Source organism: Aspergillus undulatus (assembly GCF_047715775.1).
Source record: "Aspergillus undulatus strain CBS 261.88 unplaced genomic scaffold BDV17scaffold_72, whole genome shotgun sequence".
Taxonomy (NCBI): Eukaryota; Fungi; Ascomycota; class Eurotiomycetes; order Eurotiales; family Aspergillaceae; genus Aspergillus; species Aspergillus undulatus.
In genome coordinates, this window is record NW_027396676.1 from 40,678 (window position 1) to 55,367 (window position 14,690).

The window sequence follows — 14,690 nt, forward strand, 5'->3', positions numbered from 1 at the left end:
AGCGATCCCTTCGCTATAGTATAGTTAATAAGTTTAGTAACTAATATATTACTGCCAAGTGTTAGGATAATAGCTTCCTATGTTAGAGCATAAGTCCTCTTAGAGACAGACATGTCACCAGTATGGCAGGATATAGCGGTACGTATGGTAACCGCTAACCCGTCGATAAATAAGATTACCAAGTTGACACAGGTATTCATCTAAGATACCGAGGTTGGGTCAAAGTCCGATACTTCATTTTCACCAAGGTGGATTGCTAGGACAACACGTGGCAAGTATTATACGCCTCTTCAGGGACTTGGTTCGCTCTGGCCAGCAAAACTTCCCCATTACATGGGCATAGGTAATAGCGATGGCAAAGTGTCATTGAAATCTCCGGTAGTCTTTGCGGAAGTATGCACCTCGCTCAACTTCATCCCTTCAAAGATAAGGATTAACAAACTCATTCTAATCCATGTGCTGGAAAAGTGTGGAAGAGCAGCAGGGTAGAAGTTTGAGATATCAATCCGAGATCTCTAGCGAGGTACATTATGTGCTCAACGCACATAATATATATCATTATAGAGCCTCTTTATGGTTGAAATGAGCTTATCTCTGTCAATAGGTGGTTTTTGTGGTACCTGGTTTTCAGCACGCGGATAACTGAAGCCATGTTGTCTGATGGTAGCAAGCTCGGCTGATCCACACGCTCCACAACTTTTCATTTGCTTTATTTGAAACATAGATAGCCGCATGCCCTTCCTTTTCTGTAAAAGTGCTGCTATTGTGTGATATGGTGGCTGAATTTCAAGCTCGAGTGCACGATATTCGCAATAGCAAACGGAGGAGAGGACGCCAATTGCCGCACCTAGGGGTATTGATGAGTCTTCACCGGTAATTGAGCAAGGAACCAAGACTGCCGATATGCACCTGGGCAGAAGAACCCTTCAGCCGGGCTGGCTCGCCCCAGGCTAGGTAAAGAGACTGGAACAGACAACCATGATAGCTTCCTGTATGAACCAGTTCGTTGTGAAGATGTGAAGAGCCCAGGCCATGGCTACTCGGAGGGTGCATGTCAGAGAATATAAGGCAAGGTAGAGATTCTGTGAATCAATGGCATTATTCTTGTAGAGTATGTCAACAGTTTCACTGCCTAGTATGGTCTTGGCTTGGACCTAGACTTCGCTGGCAGTCACTAGGTTGGACAGGAAAGTTCTACGATTAGGCGAGACATGCCAGAGTGGACCAGAGATACATTCACATTACGATAGCACGAGTACCTTTTTCATGTTCGACTGGCTTCTGGCCAACGGCGGGAAACAGATATAGAACTCTATGGCATAGGAGTTCCGAAGGCGAAAGGAAAAGCATAAATGACGCGTGTGTCGTAAGATGGCTGGAGAAGTAAGTAGCTCCCCTGCGAGTTCCAGCGAGTCTAGAATACGAATCTAAGCAAGAATACCGTAAGATCAAGTTCAATTACAGGAAGAGAGATGTAGAGCGGGATGTAATCTGTAGGAAACAACTAACCATCTTCCTCTAGCTGGTTTCTCGGTGTCAAGAATCGGGTTGACAGAATAGGAAGGCATTCAGCCAAGGCAAGGAAGAGAGGCACGAGGAAGAGGAGAGACCCAGCAGTTGCAGGAACATCCAGAGCCGGAGAAAAATGCTAAAACCGCCGACCAAACGCAACGCTCAGATATCCTATATAGTAAGAATTGCTACCTGAATATATAGAATAAAAAGCCTAGCACAGACAACCGGGGTACCAGTCATTAAATTTGGATTCTACCACTCACGACCATAGAGTCGTCCCCGGGATATAGACCCCTAACTTGCCGTCTCACTTGAAAGACAACATTGTCCAAGTCGCCAGCAGTTCGAAGATTGCCGTCGTAGAAGGTCAGGCTGACGAGGACGCAAAGCTTGGTGACCATCCAGTGTTGGTAGATCAGCATTGTCAAAGGTTGCCCATTTCGCAAGCATCGCGCGAGCAGAGAGAACTTGATGGGATGAACAAGGGGTTTTGGACGACCTTCGTGAGAACGAGGGGATGCAGTTGATGGTGGCTCTCAATCAAGACAAAGCCGCGACATTTGGCTCATCAAAGTTTTCTTGTCTAGGGTTTTCTGAAAGAATTCCGTATGTTTTGATTTAAAGGCCTTAGGTAAAAACCCAAAAGATACAGCAATTGTGGCATTCCATGCTGGGAAGAGGAAGGAATACATAGTCTTTTCCCCTTAGAGGTGCCTTTTACCGCGCAAGGGAAGTGCGAATTTTGTTCTATTCCTCTTAGTCGGGAACTGCGACCCCGATTGAGAGGGTAATGAACGTTAGACGGACGGCTTGTCAGATGTTGAGTTTAGAAGAAGAAGACTGGACACCATTGGATAACCAAGTCATTCACACAGGTTGAAACAGCCCAAGAAGAGAAATCTTACATCCATCGTTGTGGCGTAAGCCCAAGATTTCTTTTGTCTGCTTGATGTTGCCCCTCTATTTTATACCTGCAACCTTAAATTCCACCATAGCTTCCCTCCTAGATATATATCAGCTTAGAGAACAGGATATTTCAGACAGAAAACAAATATCGCCTGGAAGAGGGAGTTATAGTGGAGCTGGAGAATGTAGATAGACTTTAGTGAACATACTGAGCCTATCATTAGCCCAATAATTGCTTTTTAGCTTAAACCTTCAGTAGGTGGGTGGCTAATAGCAGTCACAGCTGACATTCTCTAGTTTGACCCAATGCGCGAGGCTCTAAACTTGCCAGTGTGCGCCAGACCTTAGAAAGGTGCTTGTTGATAAAGCCCAAGAGCAGGACAAGTCGAAGGAGACGGAGCTGTGGCTTTAAAGCCTTTATTGATTTACTGCCGAACTTCAGAAACCTCGTTTGCTTTCTGGAAGCTGGCCACCTTCTGATCTGGCTATCTGGCGAGGGCGGGGACGATATTATAAAACCCCTGTCGATTGTGGGCTTTTAGGCTCATCGCTTGGGGAAGTGGTGCTAAGACGACAGGAGATGCTCGTTGTGACTGTGGTAGACGTACCGCAAGGAAATGAGCAGGCGGAACCCTGTGAGTAGATAATAGACATAGCACCAATATTCATCACAGGTGCAGGCGTTAGGCCATAGAACTGCTGGAATCGTTGGACCAGGAGACGCAGATGGGAGACGTACGAGCTGGAGTGGGAGAAGGAAAGATTGAGAGAGGCGATGGGAGGGGGGGTGCAGGGTTTATATACCCGTGAGAACGACAGAGGAAAATGGCAGTGGACTGGACAAGGACTCTCGAATCCATAGCTGGTTTTAACTCTCGATATGTTTCCCCCGACGTGGCAAAGGCAGGTAACATACAGCGGGCGCAGTCAAGCCCCATAGCCTTAGGGCATTCACTACGCTTATGGCTAGACGGAGTGGCAATTCCACCAGTCCTCTACCCCGAACCCAAACCCAAGCTCAAACCCGCATGTCAACTTGTCGTGAAGAGCTTTCTTATCCACTTCTGTCACTGAATCTTCAACTCCTGGGCCGGCGGGTAGGAAAGGGGGCTCGGTTCTACCCACATACAAAGCTGCTGCCTGGAGACCGGTGATGTCGTGGAACGCGCCGCAGCCCAGACCCAATTCAAAATATGACATTGGCATGCCTCGACCAATTAAACATCTTGCGGATGCTAAGACATGCACAGCCCACTCTTTTCCGGGATACGGACTGGTTCACAATATGTTTCTTCAGCATGAATGATCCAATCGTTAGTATATGCATTCTTATTGCCGCCCAACAGACCGGTATATAAGGATGAAACATTCCTCCATGATAAGTGTATGATCCGATAAAAAAAAAAACCAGAAAACAACGAGCGCTGTACCAGTTTCTTCTTTTCCCTCTTCCCTTTTACCCTCTTTCACACTACCCAAAACAGAACACAGTCATGATGACCGTCACGAATACAAGTAACTGCGCATCTAAACAACGCAGTAACGACAGCAGCAGCAGAAACAGCAGCAGTTCCTCGCGAGACGCAATGCCTCAGGCTCCTCCATACCTCCGATCATCGCTGATATTTAGACTGAGTCGTCGATTCCACCAGCTCACATCGACACCGAGTCTCGATCACAAGACAGACGGTCCTACCACCTTGCCGTCAATAGATCGCTTCCAACACGAGAAACACGAGACAAAGACCGAAACAGAGGATGATATCGAAGACGAAGATGATGACAAACCCAAATCAACACAGCCAACCCTCGACGAGCTGGAATACCTACAACAGCGCTGTCGCGACATGCAAGCGGAACTGGACCGGTATAGAGAGCGCTGCGAGGAGCTCGAGGAGCTGTGTCGTGATTTCCAGGTTACATTTCTGTCGAGCTACCTGGAGACTCAGAGCACGGAGAGGGAGATGCGAGATGTACTGCGGGATACGGGGTTAAGTTGTGAACGGGGGCATGCATGACATTGATAGGGAGGATCGTGAATCTGGCGTTCGGGATGAATTCATACAGTTTAATAGACTCATATTGCATGGATATTTACTAAACATTCGAAAGATATCTTCTGGACGACCGAGCGGCGGGTTGTGGTCCTGCACTTTCATGGTACACCCGCATGCTCTCTTGACTCTTGGCCCGGAGAAAGCTACAGACAACAACGCCATAAGCCACACAAACCCTGATGAAAGTAAAAGAAGCCAGAGAATTTCATGACCAATACTATCCCAAGATCAAGCCTACCTATGCTAAGACCGCTCTATCCCCCTTACCTGAGCAACAGGTGGATACCTCATCCCCTGCACACCCTGCTACTGTTGTGTCTGAGTCTCAGCAATCGCACCCCTCTTGACCTCCTCTCTCGCGATTACCCCATTCTCGTTCTGCAGAAGCACATTCTGCACGCAGCAAACACTCGCCCAAAAATCCCCATAGGACCCGCCCTTGATATTATACATTTTTCGTACCCGGCCGCGCTCGAGGATTAGGCAAAGGGGGTAGAGGCCGGTTATGCAGCCGAGGGTTAGGTACAGACACTGAGCTCCGTTTCAACAAGTTAGCGGCAAACTTGAAGGATATAAAGAGGGTTCGGCCAGAGTGGAGGGCGAAGGTTTGCGGGATGGATGGATGGATGGGACGTACCGCATTATTGCAATCTCTTGGATCAACCCCGCCTTTGATTCTATCGTGGTGCGGCTGAAGGTCAGGCAGGGGCAAAAGCATGATTCGCACACTGGGGAATCGAATATGATTGTTAGTACTGCGCTGACTGGCGTGGTTCTTAGGGACAAGCGCAGAAGCCATTAATCCGGTCCTCGGACATTCTTCTTTGTCTTCATGAGTTTGCTTCCTTCTTTCTTCAAGGATGTCCGGCAGGAGGCGATAGACGAAACGACGAGGAGGGTCGAGTTTTATAATTTGAATCAAGTTAATTGCGACATGCTCGGTTTGAGTATGCGTCTGTGACGCCGGGTATGGGTATAAATATGGTCGACAGAAAATTCATAGAACGACCTTGAAGCCGCGTCAAGATCGTTAGCTTGCTCCTACACCATTGTGCTGTTGACATCTTATTTGGGTATCCAGCTCGAAGCTCCACTGGTTCGTTGGATGCGATATACGGGGTACGGGGTACGGGATACGGCATGACTCGTAGTGGCGAGGCTGCAGAAGATAGAGATGCAGATCAGGGGCGGACCCACCGGTTGGGCAGTGCCAGGGTGCGACAGCCAGCATTATTCTTTGGCTTCAACGGCCAGCCAAAGCCACTCTTTAGACATCTCTCTGCGTTGACTGATCTTGGTGTAGCGCGGCCGACTGGGTAGCTACGTAAGGAATCAGGTTGTGCACGGTATTAAGGTATTAGCTGAGCAAGGACGACATGCTTAGCAGTAAGAACACAAGATAATAAGAACACAGACGGAGAAAGTAAAGTTCTAGAATAGCATCAGTTAATGCGTGATCCTGGCTTCATCCATCATCCATCATCACCCGTCTCATCGGCCTCAAATCCAAAGAAAAGCCACGGTGCAGGCAACAAGAACCAGGTACTCCAGAGCATAGCCACTCCACGAGCCGCACCAGAAGCCGCCTCATCGCTCGTGTTATCCTCTCCCTCCTCCTCATCCCCATGCTCGCGAGGCTCCTCGCACCCCCAACTCGCCGCCCTCTCCAAATCCCCACCCCTAAAAACCATCTTCTTCGGATACGCACAAAGCTCCCTCCCCATCTGCTTCCCATTCTCATTCCCACTCTCACTCTCTTGTCTAGCTGACAACGTCTCCGGTACTTTACCCTCCTCAACCCACTTCACAAGCACGCCGAGGGGATCAACAGGCTGCGCCCCAGTTCCACCACCACAATGCCCAACCCCCGGCGCCGTAAAGAGGCGGTAGAAGTCGTTTACCTCCGTCGCGCCGAGGATCTCTGTAACATTGTCATAAAAGTTGAAGAGGTTCTGGGGCGGGAGATATTGATCCGCGAGTCCAACCCAGCTCAAGAGTTTCCCGCCGGCGGCGTGGAAAAGTCTCAGGTCAATACCCTTATCGCCTAGATACGGTTCGCCTAGCTCGATGGACTCGTCGAACATTGCAAAATATTCAGCGTATGAGAGGTTCGTGATATTAAGGGCGGCTTCTCCCGGTCGCTTTGTTGGGCTCAAGTGGCCAGAGTCACCTGCGGCAGCAGCAGCAGCAACAACAATTTCCCCGCTCGCATTACCCAAAACGAGATTCTGCAACCAGCCCGCTGCAGGCGGGAACGGACGGGGCGTCCATTCACCAGTCTCGGGGTGGAAGACTGTATCCGCGATGCCGGAGAATGTTGCGCCGGGGACAACGCCCGGCCAGTATTGCCTCGCACTATCACCAAGGTCAATAGGGCCATCGAGGATTTTACGGACGACAGTTGCGTGGCGGTCCGTGATAGTGATCGTTGTATTCGCGTTTCCTCCTTCAGCACAGGGGAGCTCCTCTCCAACCGGTGTGGAAGTATTAAAGCCCCCCGGACAAGAAGCGAGCAGGTCATAATCCGAGATAACCCCATCTTCGACGCCATCGCGCGGATCGCACATCTCCCGGATCGCTATCTCATATGCCTCCAAGACGCAACGCGGCACGACCTCGCCCTCATTGTGCATCACTACGACGGGCCACAATGCGCCTGGGCCGATAGACTCCATGGCCATTGCCGGCGCCGCAGCAAGGATCCCATCAAAGAGATCGGGGTATTTCGCGGCAGCGGCGTATCCCTGCCTCCCGCCCTGCGAGCAGCCTTCGAAGTACGAATATTTGAGGGGCGTGTCGTAGAACTGAGATATGACGTCCTTACACGCGATCGCCATATCGTGGATTGAGCGCCATCCTAGATTCGTGAGGAGTGTCTCATCAAGCGAGCCGTCATTCTTCAAGCCCCAAATTGCAGAGTTGGGCTGGATGGTGTGGTTCAGTGTTAGGCCTGCGTCGGTGAATGAGCTCGCGAAGCCGGATGAGAGAGGTTTGACCATGTTGTACTCGAATCCCGCGGCAAGGCCGCCGCCGCCTGTCGCTGTGTACCTGTTGTTCCAGGCGTCTTTTGGTGGGAGCCAGATTGTTATGTAGGATGTGTCGTCGGCGCCATTTTCAGTGTGTGTCAGGGCGATTGTGACGTTGCAGAAGTCTAGGGTTGGGATTTCGCCTTCTAGAGCGGATGGTGTTTCACCGGAGACGTCGGTTAAGGACTCGGAGGGGTAGGCGAAGTTTTGGACTGGGACGGAGGTCATCCAGAGGAGTTTTGTGTCGGGGATGGTGGGGGGCTTGAGGGTGCTGCATGCTGAGGTGAAGTCTTGGTCCCACAAAATGGAGTTGTTGGCGAGTGCCATGTTGAGTGATTTCAGGTCCAGGAGAACAAAGAGAGAACCAAGAGAGGAATGGTTGTTAGAGAGATGAAAGAGGAAGAGAGGATGTGAACTAGTGGATGTTAAAAGTAGTGCACAGCTTTGTAACCTAAGGCAGTTCAACCTCTGGGTATTCACTAGACCTTCACTTGATGTTTCCCACCGAAAGCGGTTTCAGCAGTCAGCAAAGGCTAACACCTTGGTTCTTGTGGAGGGATGCTTCTGTTTTGACTCGGGTGGTGTCCATCTGTATCTCGAAATTTCCTAGGGAGAAAATGGAATTCAGGTGATGCTGCAGAGATTTCACGTTAGATTCACTGCTAAGACCATCTGCAAGCTTCTGTCAAAATAAGAGTGATCCCATTTATGAAGATAAATGAGCCAATCATGCATTATTATCAACATATTTGGAGCACAAAACAAAACGTCAGATGACCCTTGAAAGTGTTCTACTGATTGGGACCAATGCTAGAGGTCAACCCTGGCTTGATCAGCTGTCATCATATCCACGATAGCAAGCGTGTAGTTCCACAGCTGCGCCGAAAAGTCGGTACAGAATGTCAGCCCGGTGTAGTAAGTGCTTCGCTGTCCCTGAAGTGCATACAGCTTCCTGTAGAACCCGCTCCGTACGTCTTCCACCGGGACCATTACTGCGGATGGCGTGTGAGACTCAAAGGCGACGATCTCGGGGTGTTCGTGAACAGGGAAGGTTCCAGCATCGCCCATACGTCGAATGTCGTCCAGCACCAGCTGTCTGGCCTCTACCTCGGTGAAATTCTCCTCGCCCACGATTCTCGTCGAGTAGAAGCCAGGAATGCCAGGGTAGTCTAGCATACTCTGATATCGACCCACCGGAAGATTCCCAGGCTGGTTGTTAGGGTCGGTGTTGTAAATGTTGAAGCCATCCGGAAGGCCGCTGTTGTTGAACACTGCAGCGTAGTAGCCTTGAAACATGAACTTCGAGAAAAGAGAGACTTCATTCTCGTCCAGATCGAAGCCTTCAAAATTGGACAAGAGCGGAGGAAAAGTGATGAGCAGTTTGCTGGCGCGAATAATCCGGCGGAGTCCAGCGCTGTCCACGACCAGCTCCACGCCGGAGGAGCTGCGTGTCGCTTGGGTGGCAATGGATTCGTAAAAGATGTTGCTTTCGTTGATATAGGCCGCTGCCGCACGGAACAGCTCCGCGGAGCCATTCTTTGGCCGCATCATTGGACCCGCAAGTAGAGCATCGATATGCGCAATTCCAAAGGTCTGCAATACATAGAGCAATGGCGTCCCAAGAATGTCGCCAAGTGGATCGCTGAACGTGTACAGTAAACGCAGTATCCCAGCCAAGTCGTACTGCTCAACAAACTCTGAGAAGGGTCGAAGAAGCACCTCAGGCACCGGTTCAGGGAGGTAATACCCACCACTTCTGAGGTAGTCGAATGGAGTAAGGACTGCTCGGTAGCGGACAAGAGCGAGCGCCGTGCTCAGAAGACCGTCGTCGTAAGGGACCCTCTCCCCGGTCTGGAAATTTATGGAGTCAGTGCGGAGAGCACCAGGCACGTAGATCTCACGGTCGACGTTGAGTTGTGCAAAGAAGTTTTGGACAACTGGAAGCTTGAAATAAGCCCGGATACCGTAGTCGATCCATCCGTTTGGTAGGTAAAGCGTGTCTGAATGGCCTCCAAGGCGGTTCTCCCGCTCGACCACGACCACCGTATGGCCTCTTTCGATCAATTGTACGGCAGCGTATGTTCCCGTCGCGCCGCCCCCAAGAATAACGACGTCGCGTGTAATGATCTCCTGAGCCGGGACTCCGAAAGTCGTCGCCAATGTCACAAGAAGCAGCTGGATGGACCCTGAGACAAGCATTGTGGCGAGGAGAATGTTTGAACCGGGGAGGCGCAGCGGGGAACAAGGGGACTTGACAGGAATAAAGTCAAGTCTGTGCACAGAGGGAAATCGCGGAACCCTGTCCAGGTGGGCCGGGCGGAGGGCTTTTCTATGCTGCCTCTAGGGCTGCTGCCAGTGGTTGCTGGATGGGAAGGTACGACCATCACCACTCGCAGATACGACAAATCCGAATTCAAATGGATATCGCTGATTAAATACAATAAACCTTGCCCTCGAACGCAGAACGCCGACAACCAAGACCATATCTTCATGCATAGCGGAACAAAAAAAAAAAAAAAAAAAAAAAAAAAAAAAAAAAAAACGACAATAATGACACCGGTGATAGCCCCAACAACAAATCCCAGCAGCTTTTTATGTGATATAGTACTTGAAGACCCTGCTCTTCGACCCGTACCCCCATTCCCTTTGGACATCACCCCACGTCTTTAGAGGGTTCTTCTCGGCGGGATATTGTGGTTGGGGCTCGGGATCGTAAGGTGGAGGGCCGGTCGCATAGACCTGTGGTGGTTGCTTCGGGAGATCTGTCTCTGTGCCTTAATCCATCGTTCTGGTAACTTAGTTAGCGGCTAGTTGGTCGCATGGGGTGTAGAAAGGGTACACTGACTTTTGTTTGTGGAGGAGTGGCGGATATCGATAGGGATAGCAAGCACAGGTAGTACTGGTGGAATACCGGTAGAACAGTCTCCTTGTGTATATACCTGGCCACTGATACAGATTTTCTATTCTACGCTACGATCATCTCCTCTGATTACGGCCCTGAACAGACCCAAGCTAACGCACATACCAGCTTGTCCTCCAGGCCAGCACCTACCCACCCACTCTTCACTGCAAATTACCGAGATCGAATACATTAACCTCCTGCGGAAACTTCCAACTGATCCGGTGCTGCAAACTCCACTTTCCAGAACGGCACTGCTCGGCTTAAGACACTTGCATGAGATCCAGTCTCTCCATCCCGTCTAAGAATTCTTCTTGATACTCCCATTCACCCCCGACTTATCCTTCACGCTCTTCGCAGCAGCAAAAGCCCTACAAGAAGCTTTGACGCTGTTATACAGTAGCACTGGTTCAAGCCCCATTAGCAATACCGTACGGTACAAGGAGATTCAACCTCAAGACATCACAGATGCAGCCAGCGGCAAAAATGAACTCAAACTCACCAAACGGAACAGCAATCCAAATCGCATTCAAAAACATAAAATACCCCCAGAAGTAATACCTCTCCGGCCTCGAGAACTCAACACCCCTTACCACAAACTCAAACCCACAAGTCCCATAGTAGAGAACGTCACCGTAAAGCTGGCCGAGGGAGATAATCATCTGAAGCGGGTGGCGGAGTGGATGGTCCTTTATAATCAATACAACGAGAAGGAACGCGATGGGTCCCCAGCAGAACGCGGTTACTGTTTCCATGGGCCATAGGAAGGAGTCTTGCAATAGGTACCGGCTGTCGGAGAGCGAGTATTCTTTCCAGAGTTGGGCGAGGATGTGTTGCGATCCGGGGATGGTGAGAACGGAGATGGCGTAGTAGCCTTCTAGGATGGAGTGGATTGTGCCGCCTGTATCTCAGTTCATAGGATTAGTTTCTGTTGTCGCTATGTTTTGCGGTGGGAGGAGGTGCAGATGGACGTACATAGCGCAAACCAGAAGACCGTCAAGAGCTCAGCTTGGGGAATCCGTGGGTTGGCATATTTCGCAACTGATGTGCTTGAGGCAAGTACTATCGTTCCCACAACGATGAATATGGCGAGTAAAGACGGAGTGCTGAGTTCGTTGGCGGCGTAGTTGGGGATGTCGATCCCCACGGGGTAGTATGAGTGGAGAGTGGACATTTTGGCCGCGACGCGATCTCCAAAAAGCTGGAAGAAACTGGTCAAGTGAATGAGGCTTGCTCTATTAAATAAAGCACAAGTTGATTGGAGTGCCTGTCCTGAAGTCAGTGGGACGATTCGGAAGGACAACATCCCCTGGGTTTCTCCCGCGGGGCCCACGGGGCCCACGGTAACCCTAATTCTCGAGGTTGATGCAGTGAAAAGACGTCTATGCGCGTGAGGTCCTAGTGTTAGAGCTTCGTTATTGATATGCAAGCCGATTTCGGGGCTCTCCTTTGCCGAAATACTAAAGTGGTGGTTGCGATAAGTCATGAAAATTTGAATGCAAACATTTTAGGGCTCAGCTTGCGGTACGATCAATGTCCCTCCTATCACAGGTATAACCTCTGGAGCAATTTCTCTGACAGGAACGTCACCCCAGGTAGACATGAATGTCCTTCTTCCAGCCAAAAGCCGATTGATGTTCAGCATCGTACTATACATCACGCCATGACTGAATGGCGGCTCAAAAGCGCCCTCCTTACCCTCAGGACCATTGATACCAGACCCCTTGGCCGCTGATCCTGCCGCCTTATACCCACCAGTGAGCGAGGGATACGGCGCGAAGCAGCGCAAGTACCCGCTACCACACAAGCGACCAAGTGACACGTCGAATTGTCTGCTCTGCGATACCGGTTGGATTGACGGGCAGAGCGGCAAGAATGCGCTGCGCACCGCGGAAGCTCACGGCATAGACAATCGAACATACACCATCAGAAATGGCGCACGTCAGACGGGAGTTGTCCGGTCTTTCAAGTGGCGGTGGATCGCGCCAGTAGGGGAGGAAGTGATTTGGAGAGAGGATCGTGGGGTCGTTGGGTGTGAGGACGTATGGACGGTCGGTCTTGCATTCGATACCGCAATGACCGAGCCAAAGGACATCCCAATCGTCGCCATAGGGCGACTCGGTGGCCTGGTGCTCCATACAGTACCGCGCGCACTGCAAGGGCGAAAGTTTGCAGTTGCGTCTTGACGGTTACGTCCCAGTCGGCGTCGTCCTCCATGACAATTGCGCTGCCCAAACGCTCCCTTAAAACACTGTTTTCGGGTTAGCGAAAGTAACACTGCAGCATGCGAGAGTCATACCGTTGCATGACATTGAGATGTGAACGCCGAGCCGCATACTCGATTGGCCTGTGGCCGAAGTTCCAGTTCTTTGCCGCATTAGCGAGAATACATTGTTGACGGGAAATACTCCATGACTCACATAAGGATATGTCTTGGGGTCTATTTCGTCCGGGGTGGTCGCATCGACGAGCTCCACCTGAAAGCCATTGACAGACGCACCAAGCACGATGTTATCGCGCTTATCCACTCTATTGGGCAGACTGATGGCGAAGATGTCTTGAACCTGTCCAAGTCAGCAAAGCTCGGTACTTGCGGGTGGTTAATTTACTCCCAATGTCTCGTTCCTGATCGATTGGATAGGCGTAGAGGCATCCAGAGGACTCGAAGGCTCCGGTCGCGAAGCGGATAGAATGGGCGACCAAAGCAACAGGCCAAAAATGAAAACTATTAGAATCGCATACAGAATAAGGCGCGAAGCCTGTTTCTGCGACATAACCCTGGGCATCCGGCTTGGTCATGAGAAGGAACGGTGCAAGCAGGCAGTTGCTGAAAGAGGTCCGGAATTGTTGTGGGCTCCTCAGCGATACTCTGCAATATGGCCTATCTCAGGCGCGTCGAACCCGCTTTTGCTAACCCAAGGCACTAGGTAACTAGTGGTAGTTGGTGATTTGACTGCTAAGCGCCAAATTTCCGATGTGATATACACAATCGCGTTGACTGGCCAAGGAAGATGAGGTGAGGTGAGGCGCTCTGCAGCTCACGTTTTTGACACCTGGGCACGAGAGGATTTAGTCACTGACTTTCAGGAGCGTCACCCCAATCTCGCTTGGGCGCTGCTCGTGGAGCCAAAGGACGATGCTGCAGTCAACCTGCTTTAGCGCGGCGCTTGGGATAAGCATTCGTGCAATCAACACCCAACGAACAGGGTTGCTGTGGGCTCTTGATGTATCGCGTCTCAACCACGGTACCTCTCTTTTCCCAGCAAGCGTTGCCGGCCAGCTTCGACTGGTAGGCCATGACTTAGGTCCTGTTTATGGACGCGCTTTGAATTCAGGGAGAACATGACATGCTGGATGTCGGTCGGCAGGATTGAGGGCAACGCAAGACCTGCGGCTAAAGTCCTGTTTGGTATTTAAGATAGGACGGACATAAGTAACTTATGGACAGCAGGGAAGCGCATCCATGCATTCACGGCGGCAACCAGGTGCCCTCAGCCCTGAATGCACCAACGCAACATCAAAGGCGAAGCTCGCGAACTGGTCGGACTTGGGCTCTGAGTCTAATCTCGATGGAGACCAGAGTTCTCTTAGTCTAGAAATAGGACTAGGGACAATGGTTAGGTGATACTGCCAAGGGGCCCTTCGCTAGAACGCCTTCTCGCTCTGTCCCTTTCGTGTCCTGGCCTCCTGCTTCGCTTCTTCCTCCTGATCTTTTCCCGTCCAGTGAGTACTGGAAGAGTCACGGAACGAACATCGAGCAGAGCTATGATACTATCCTTCTTCGCTCTCTTTACGTTTTCCTGTCTGGTAAGGGCAGTGGACGACAAAAACCACTTCTCCAATCCTTCCACCTGGACAGGCATCAACCACGAATGGCAGCTGAGTGATGAGCAGGTCATAGCATGGGAAACAACGTTAAAGGTATTCAATATCCCATTCTGGCAACAGAGTTTGATTCAGGAGACTGCAGCAAGTCAAGGAAATGTCTATTGTGAGTCTTATCACTCCGTACCCAGTACGCTTCGGACCAAGTCACAAACTTCACTTGGACTGTTCAGCTTTATGGCTTTGACCTGAACTACTCGAATGTTTTCTTCTTCTGGATGAACTCTGACACCCCCAGCGGGATTGCCTCTGCGTATTTCAACATCACTGAGCCTGACCCTACCCCCACCAGAGACAGCGCCACTTCCTCGGCACCGTCCCCTTTCGTCAAGCACACGTCCATCTACTTCGAACTCTACTTCATCTGACTCAGTGGCTTCCCCCTCACCACAGCCAACCGCG

At 50.7% G+C, this 14,690-nt stretch overlaps 7 protein-coding genes across 7 annotated transcripts; 2 read left to right on the forward strand and 5 right to left on the reverse strand.

The window, feature by feature from the left end:
* Positions 1-3,613: 3,613 nt before the first annotated feature.
* Positions 3,614-4,548, forward strand: BDV17DRAFT_220879 (uncharacterized protein). Its single transcript, XM_073755594.1, has 2 exons — positions 3,614-3,623; positions 3,672-4,548. Exon 2 carries the CDS (start codon positions 3,915-3,917, stop codon positions 4,437-4,439), a length of 525 nt encoding a protein of 174 aa, XP_073611034.1. The 5' UTR covers positions 3,614-3,623; positions 3,672-3,914; the 3' UTR covers positions 4,440-4,548.
* Positions 4,549-4,564: 16 nt separating this feature from the next.
* Positions 4,565-5,392, reverse strand: BDV17DRAFT_220885 (PLAC8 family protein). Its single transcript, XM_073755595.1, has 3 exons — positions 5,116-5,392; positions 4,717-5,009; positions 4,565-4,621 (listed from the first exon to the last, which is right to left on the reverse strand). Exons 1-2 carry the CDS (start codon positions 5,275-5,277, stop codon positions 4,785-4,787), a joined length of 387 nt encoding a protein of 128 aa, XP_073611035.1. The 5' UTR covers positions 5,278-5,392; the 3' UTR covers positions 4,565-4,621; positions 4,717-4,784.
* Positions 5,393-5,950: 558 nt separating this feature from the next.
* Positions 5,951-7,831, reverse strand: BDV17DRAFT_295625 (Tannase/feruloyl esterase; the record flags this gene model as incomplete). The annotated part of the gene is made up of 1 exon (XM_073763102.1): positions 5,951-7,831. The coding sequence occupies one exon, from the start codon at positions 7,829-7,831 to the stop codon at positions 5,951-5,953; it is 1,881 nt and encodes a 626-aa protein (XP_073611036.1).
* A 241-nt stretch (positions 7,832-8,072) lies between these two features.
* On the reverse strand, positions 8,073-9,703 carry BDV17DRAFT_301239 (uncharacterized protein; the record flags this gene model as incomplete). The annotated part of the gene is made up of 1 exon (XM_073764208.1): positions 8,073-9,703. The coding sequence occupies one exon, from the start codon at positions 9,701-9,703 to the stop codon at positions 8,315-8,317; it is 1,389 nt and encodes a 462-aa protein (XP_073611037.1). The 3' UTR covers positions 8,073-8,314.
* A 362-nt stretch (positions 9,704-10,065) lies between these two features.
* Positions 10,066-11,663, reverse strand: BDV17DRAFT_275233 (EXPERA domain-containing protein). Its single transcript, XM_073759189.1, has 4 exons — positions 11,379-11,663; positions 10,906-11,304; positions 10,350-10,808; positions 10,066-10,292 (listed from the first exon to the last, which is right to left on the reverse strand). The coding sequence occupies exons 1-3, from the start codon at positions 11,575-11,577 to the stop codon at positions 10,705-10,707; spliced, it is 702 nt and encodes a 233-aa protein (XP_073611038.1). The 5' UTR covers positions 11,578-11,663; the 3' UTR covers positions 10,066-10,292; positions 10,350-10,704.
* A 247-nt stretch (positions 11,664-11,910) lies between these two features.
* Positions 11,911-13,177, reverse strand: BDV17DRAFT_301241 (glycosyltransferase family 25 protein; the record flags this gene model as incomplete). Its single annotated transcript, XM_073764209.1, has 6 exons — positions 11,911-12,240; positions 12,305-12,529; positions 12,591-12,654; positions 12,703-12,770; positions 12,824-12,967; positions 13,013-13,177. The coding sequence occupies 6 exons, from the start codon at positions 13,175-13,177 to the stop codon at positions 11,911-11,913; spliced, it is 996 nt and encodes a 331-aa protein (XP_073611039.1).
* A 1,208-nt stretch (positions 13,178-14,385) lies between these two features.
* Positions 14,386-14,656, forward strand: BDV17DRAFT_295629 (uncharacterized protein; the record flags this gene model as incomplete). Its single annotated transcript, XM_073763103.1, has 2 exons — positions 14,386-14,394; positions 14,462-14,656. 2 exons carry the CDS (start codon positions 14,386-14,388, stop codon positions 14,654-14,656), a joined length of 204 nt encoding a protein of 67 aa, XP_073611040.1.
* Between the last annotated feature and the right edge of the window lie 34 nt (positions 14,657-14,690).

What these genes read in the sequence shown, in the direction of transcription:
- BDV17DRAFT_275233 (XM_073759189.1), bottom strand. Translation starts at nt 11,577, where the DNA reads ATGTCCACTCTCCACTCATACTACCCCGTGGGGATCGACATCCCCAAC. An exon ending in GGTCTTCTGGTTTGCGCTAT is followed by an intron (nt 11,305 to 11,378) that starts GTACGTCCATCT and finishes ACTGAGATACAG; the next exon opens with GCGGCACAATCCACTCCATC. An exon ending in TTGGATTGCTGTTCCGTTTG is followed by an intron (nt 10,809 to 10,905) that starts GTGAGTTTGAGT and finishes GGCTTGAACCAG; the next exon opens with TGCTACTGTATAACAGCGTC.
- BDV17DRAFT_220885 (XM_073755595.1), bottom strand. Translation starts at nt 5,277, where the DNA reads ATGGCTTCTGCGCTTGTCCCTAAGAACCACGCCAGTCAGCGCAGTACT. An exon ending in CAAGAGATTGCAATAATGCG is followed by an intron (nt 5,010 to 5,115) that starts GTACGTCCCATC and finishes AACGGAGCTCAG; the next exon opens with TGTCTGTACCTAACCCTCGG.
- BDV17DRAFT_220879 (XM_073755594.1), top strand. Translation starts at nt 3,915, where the DNA reads ATGATGACCGTCACGAATACAAGTAACTGCGCATCTAAACAACGCAGT.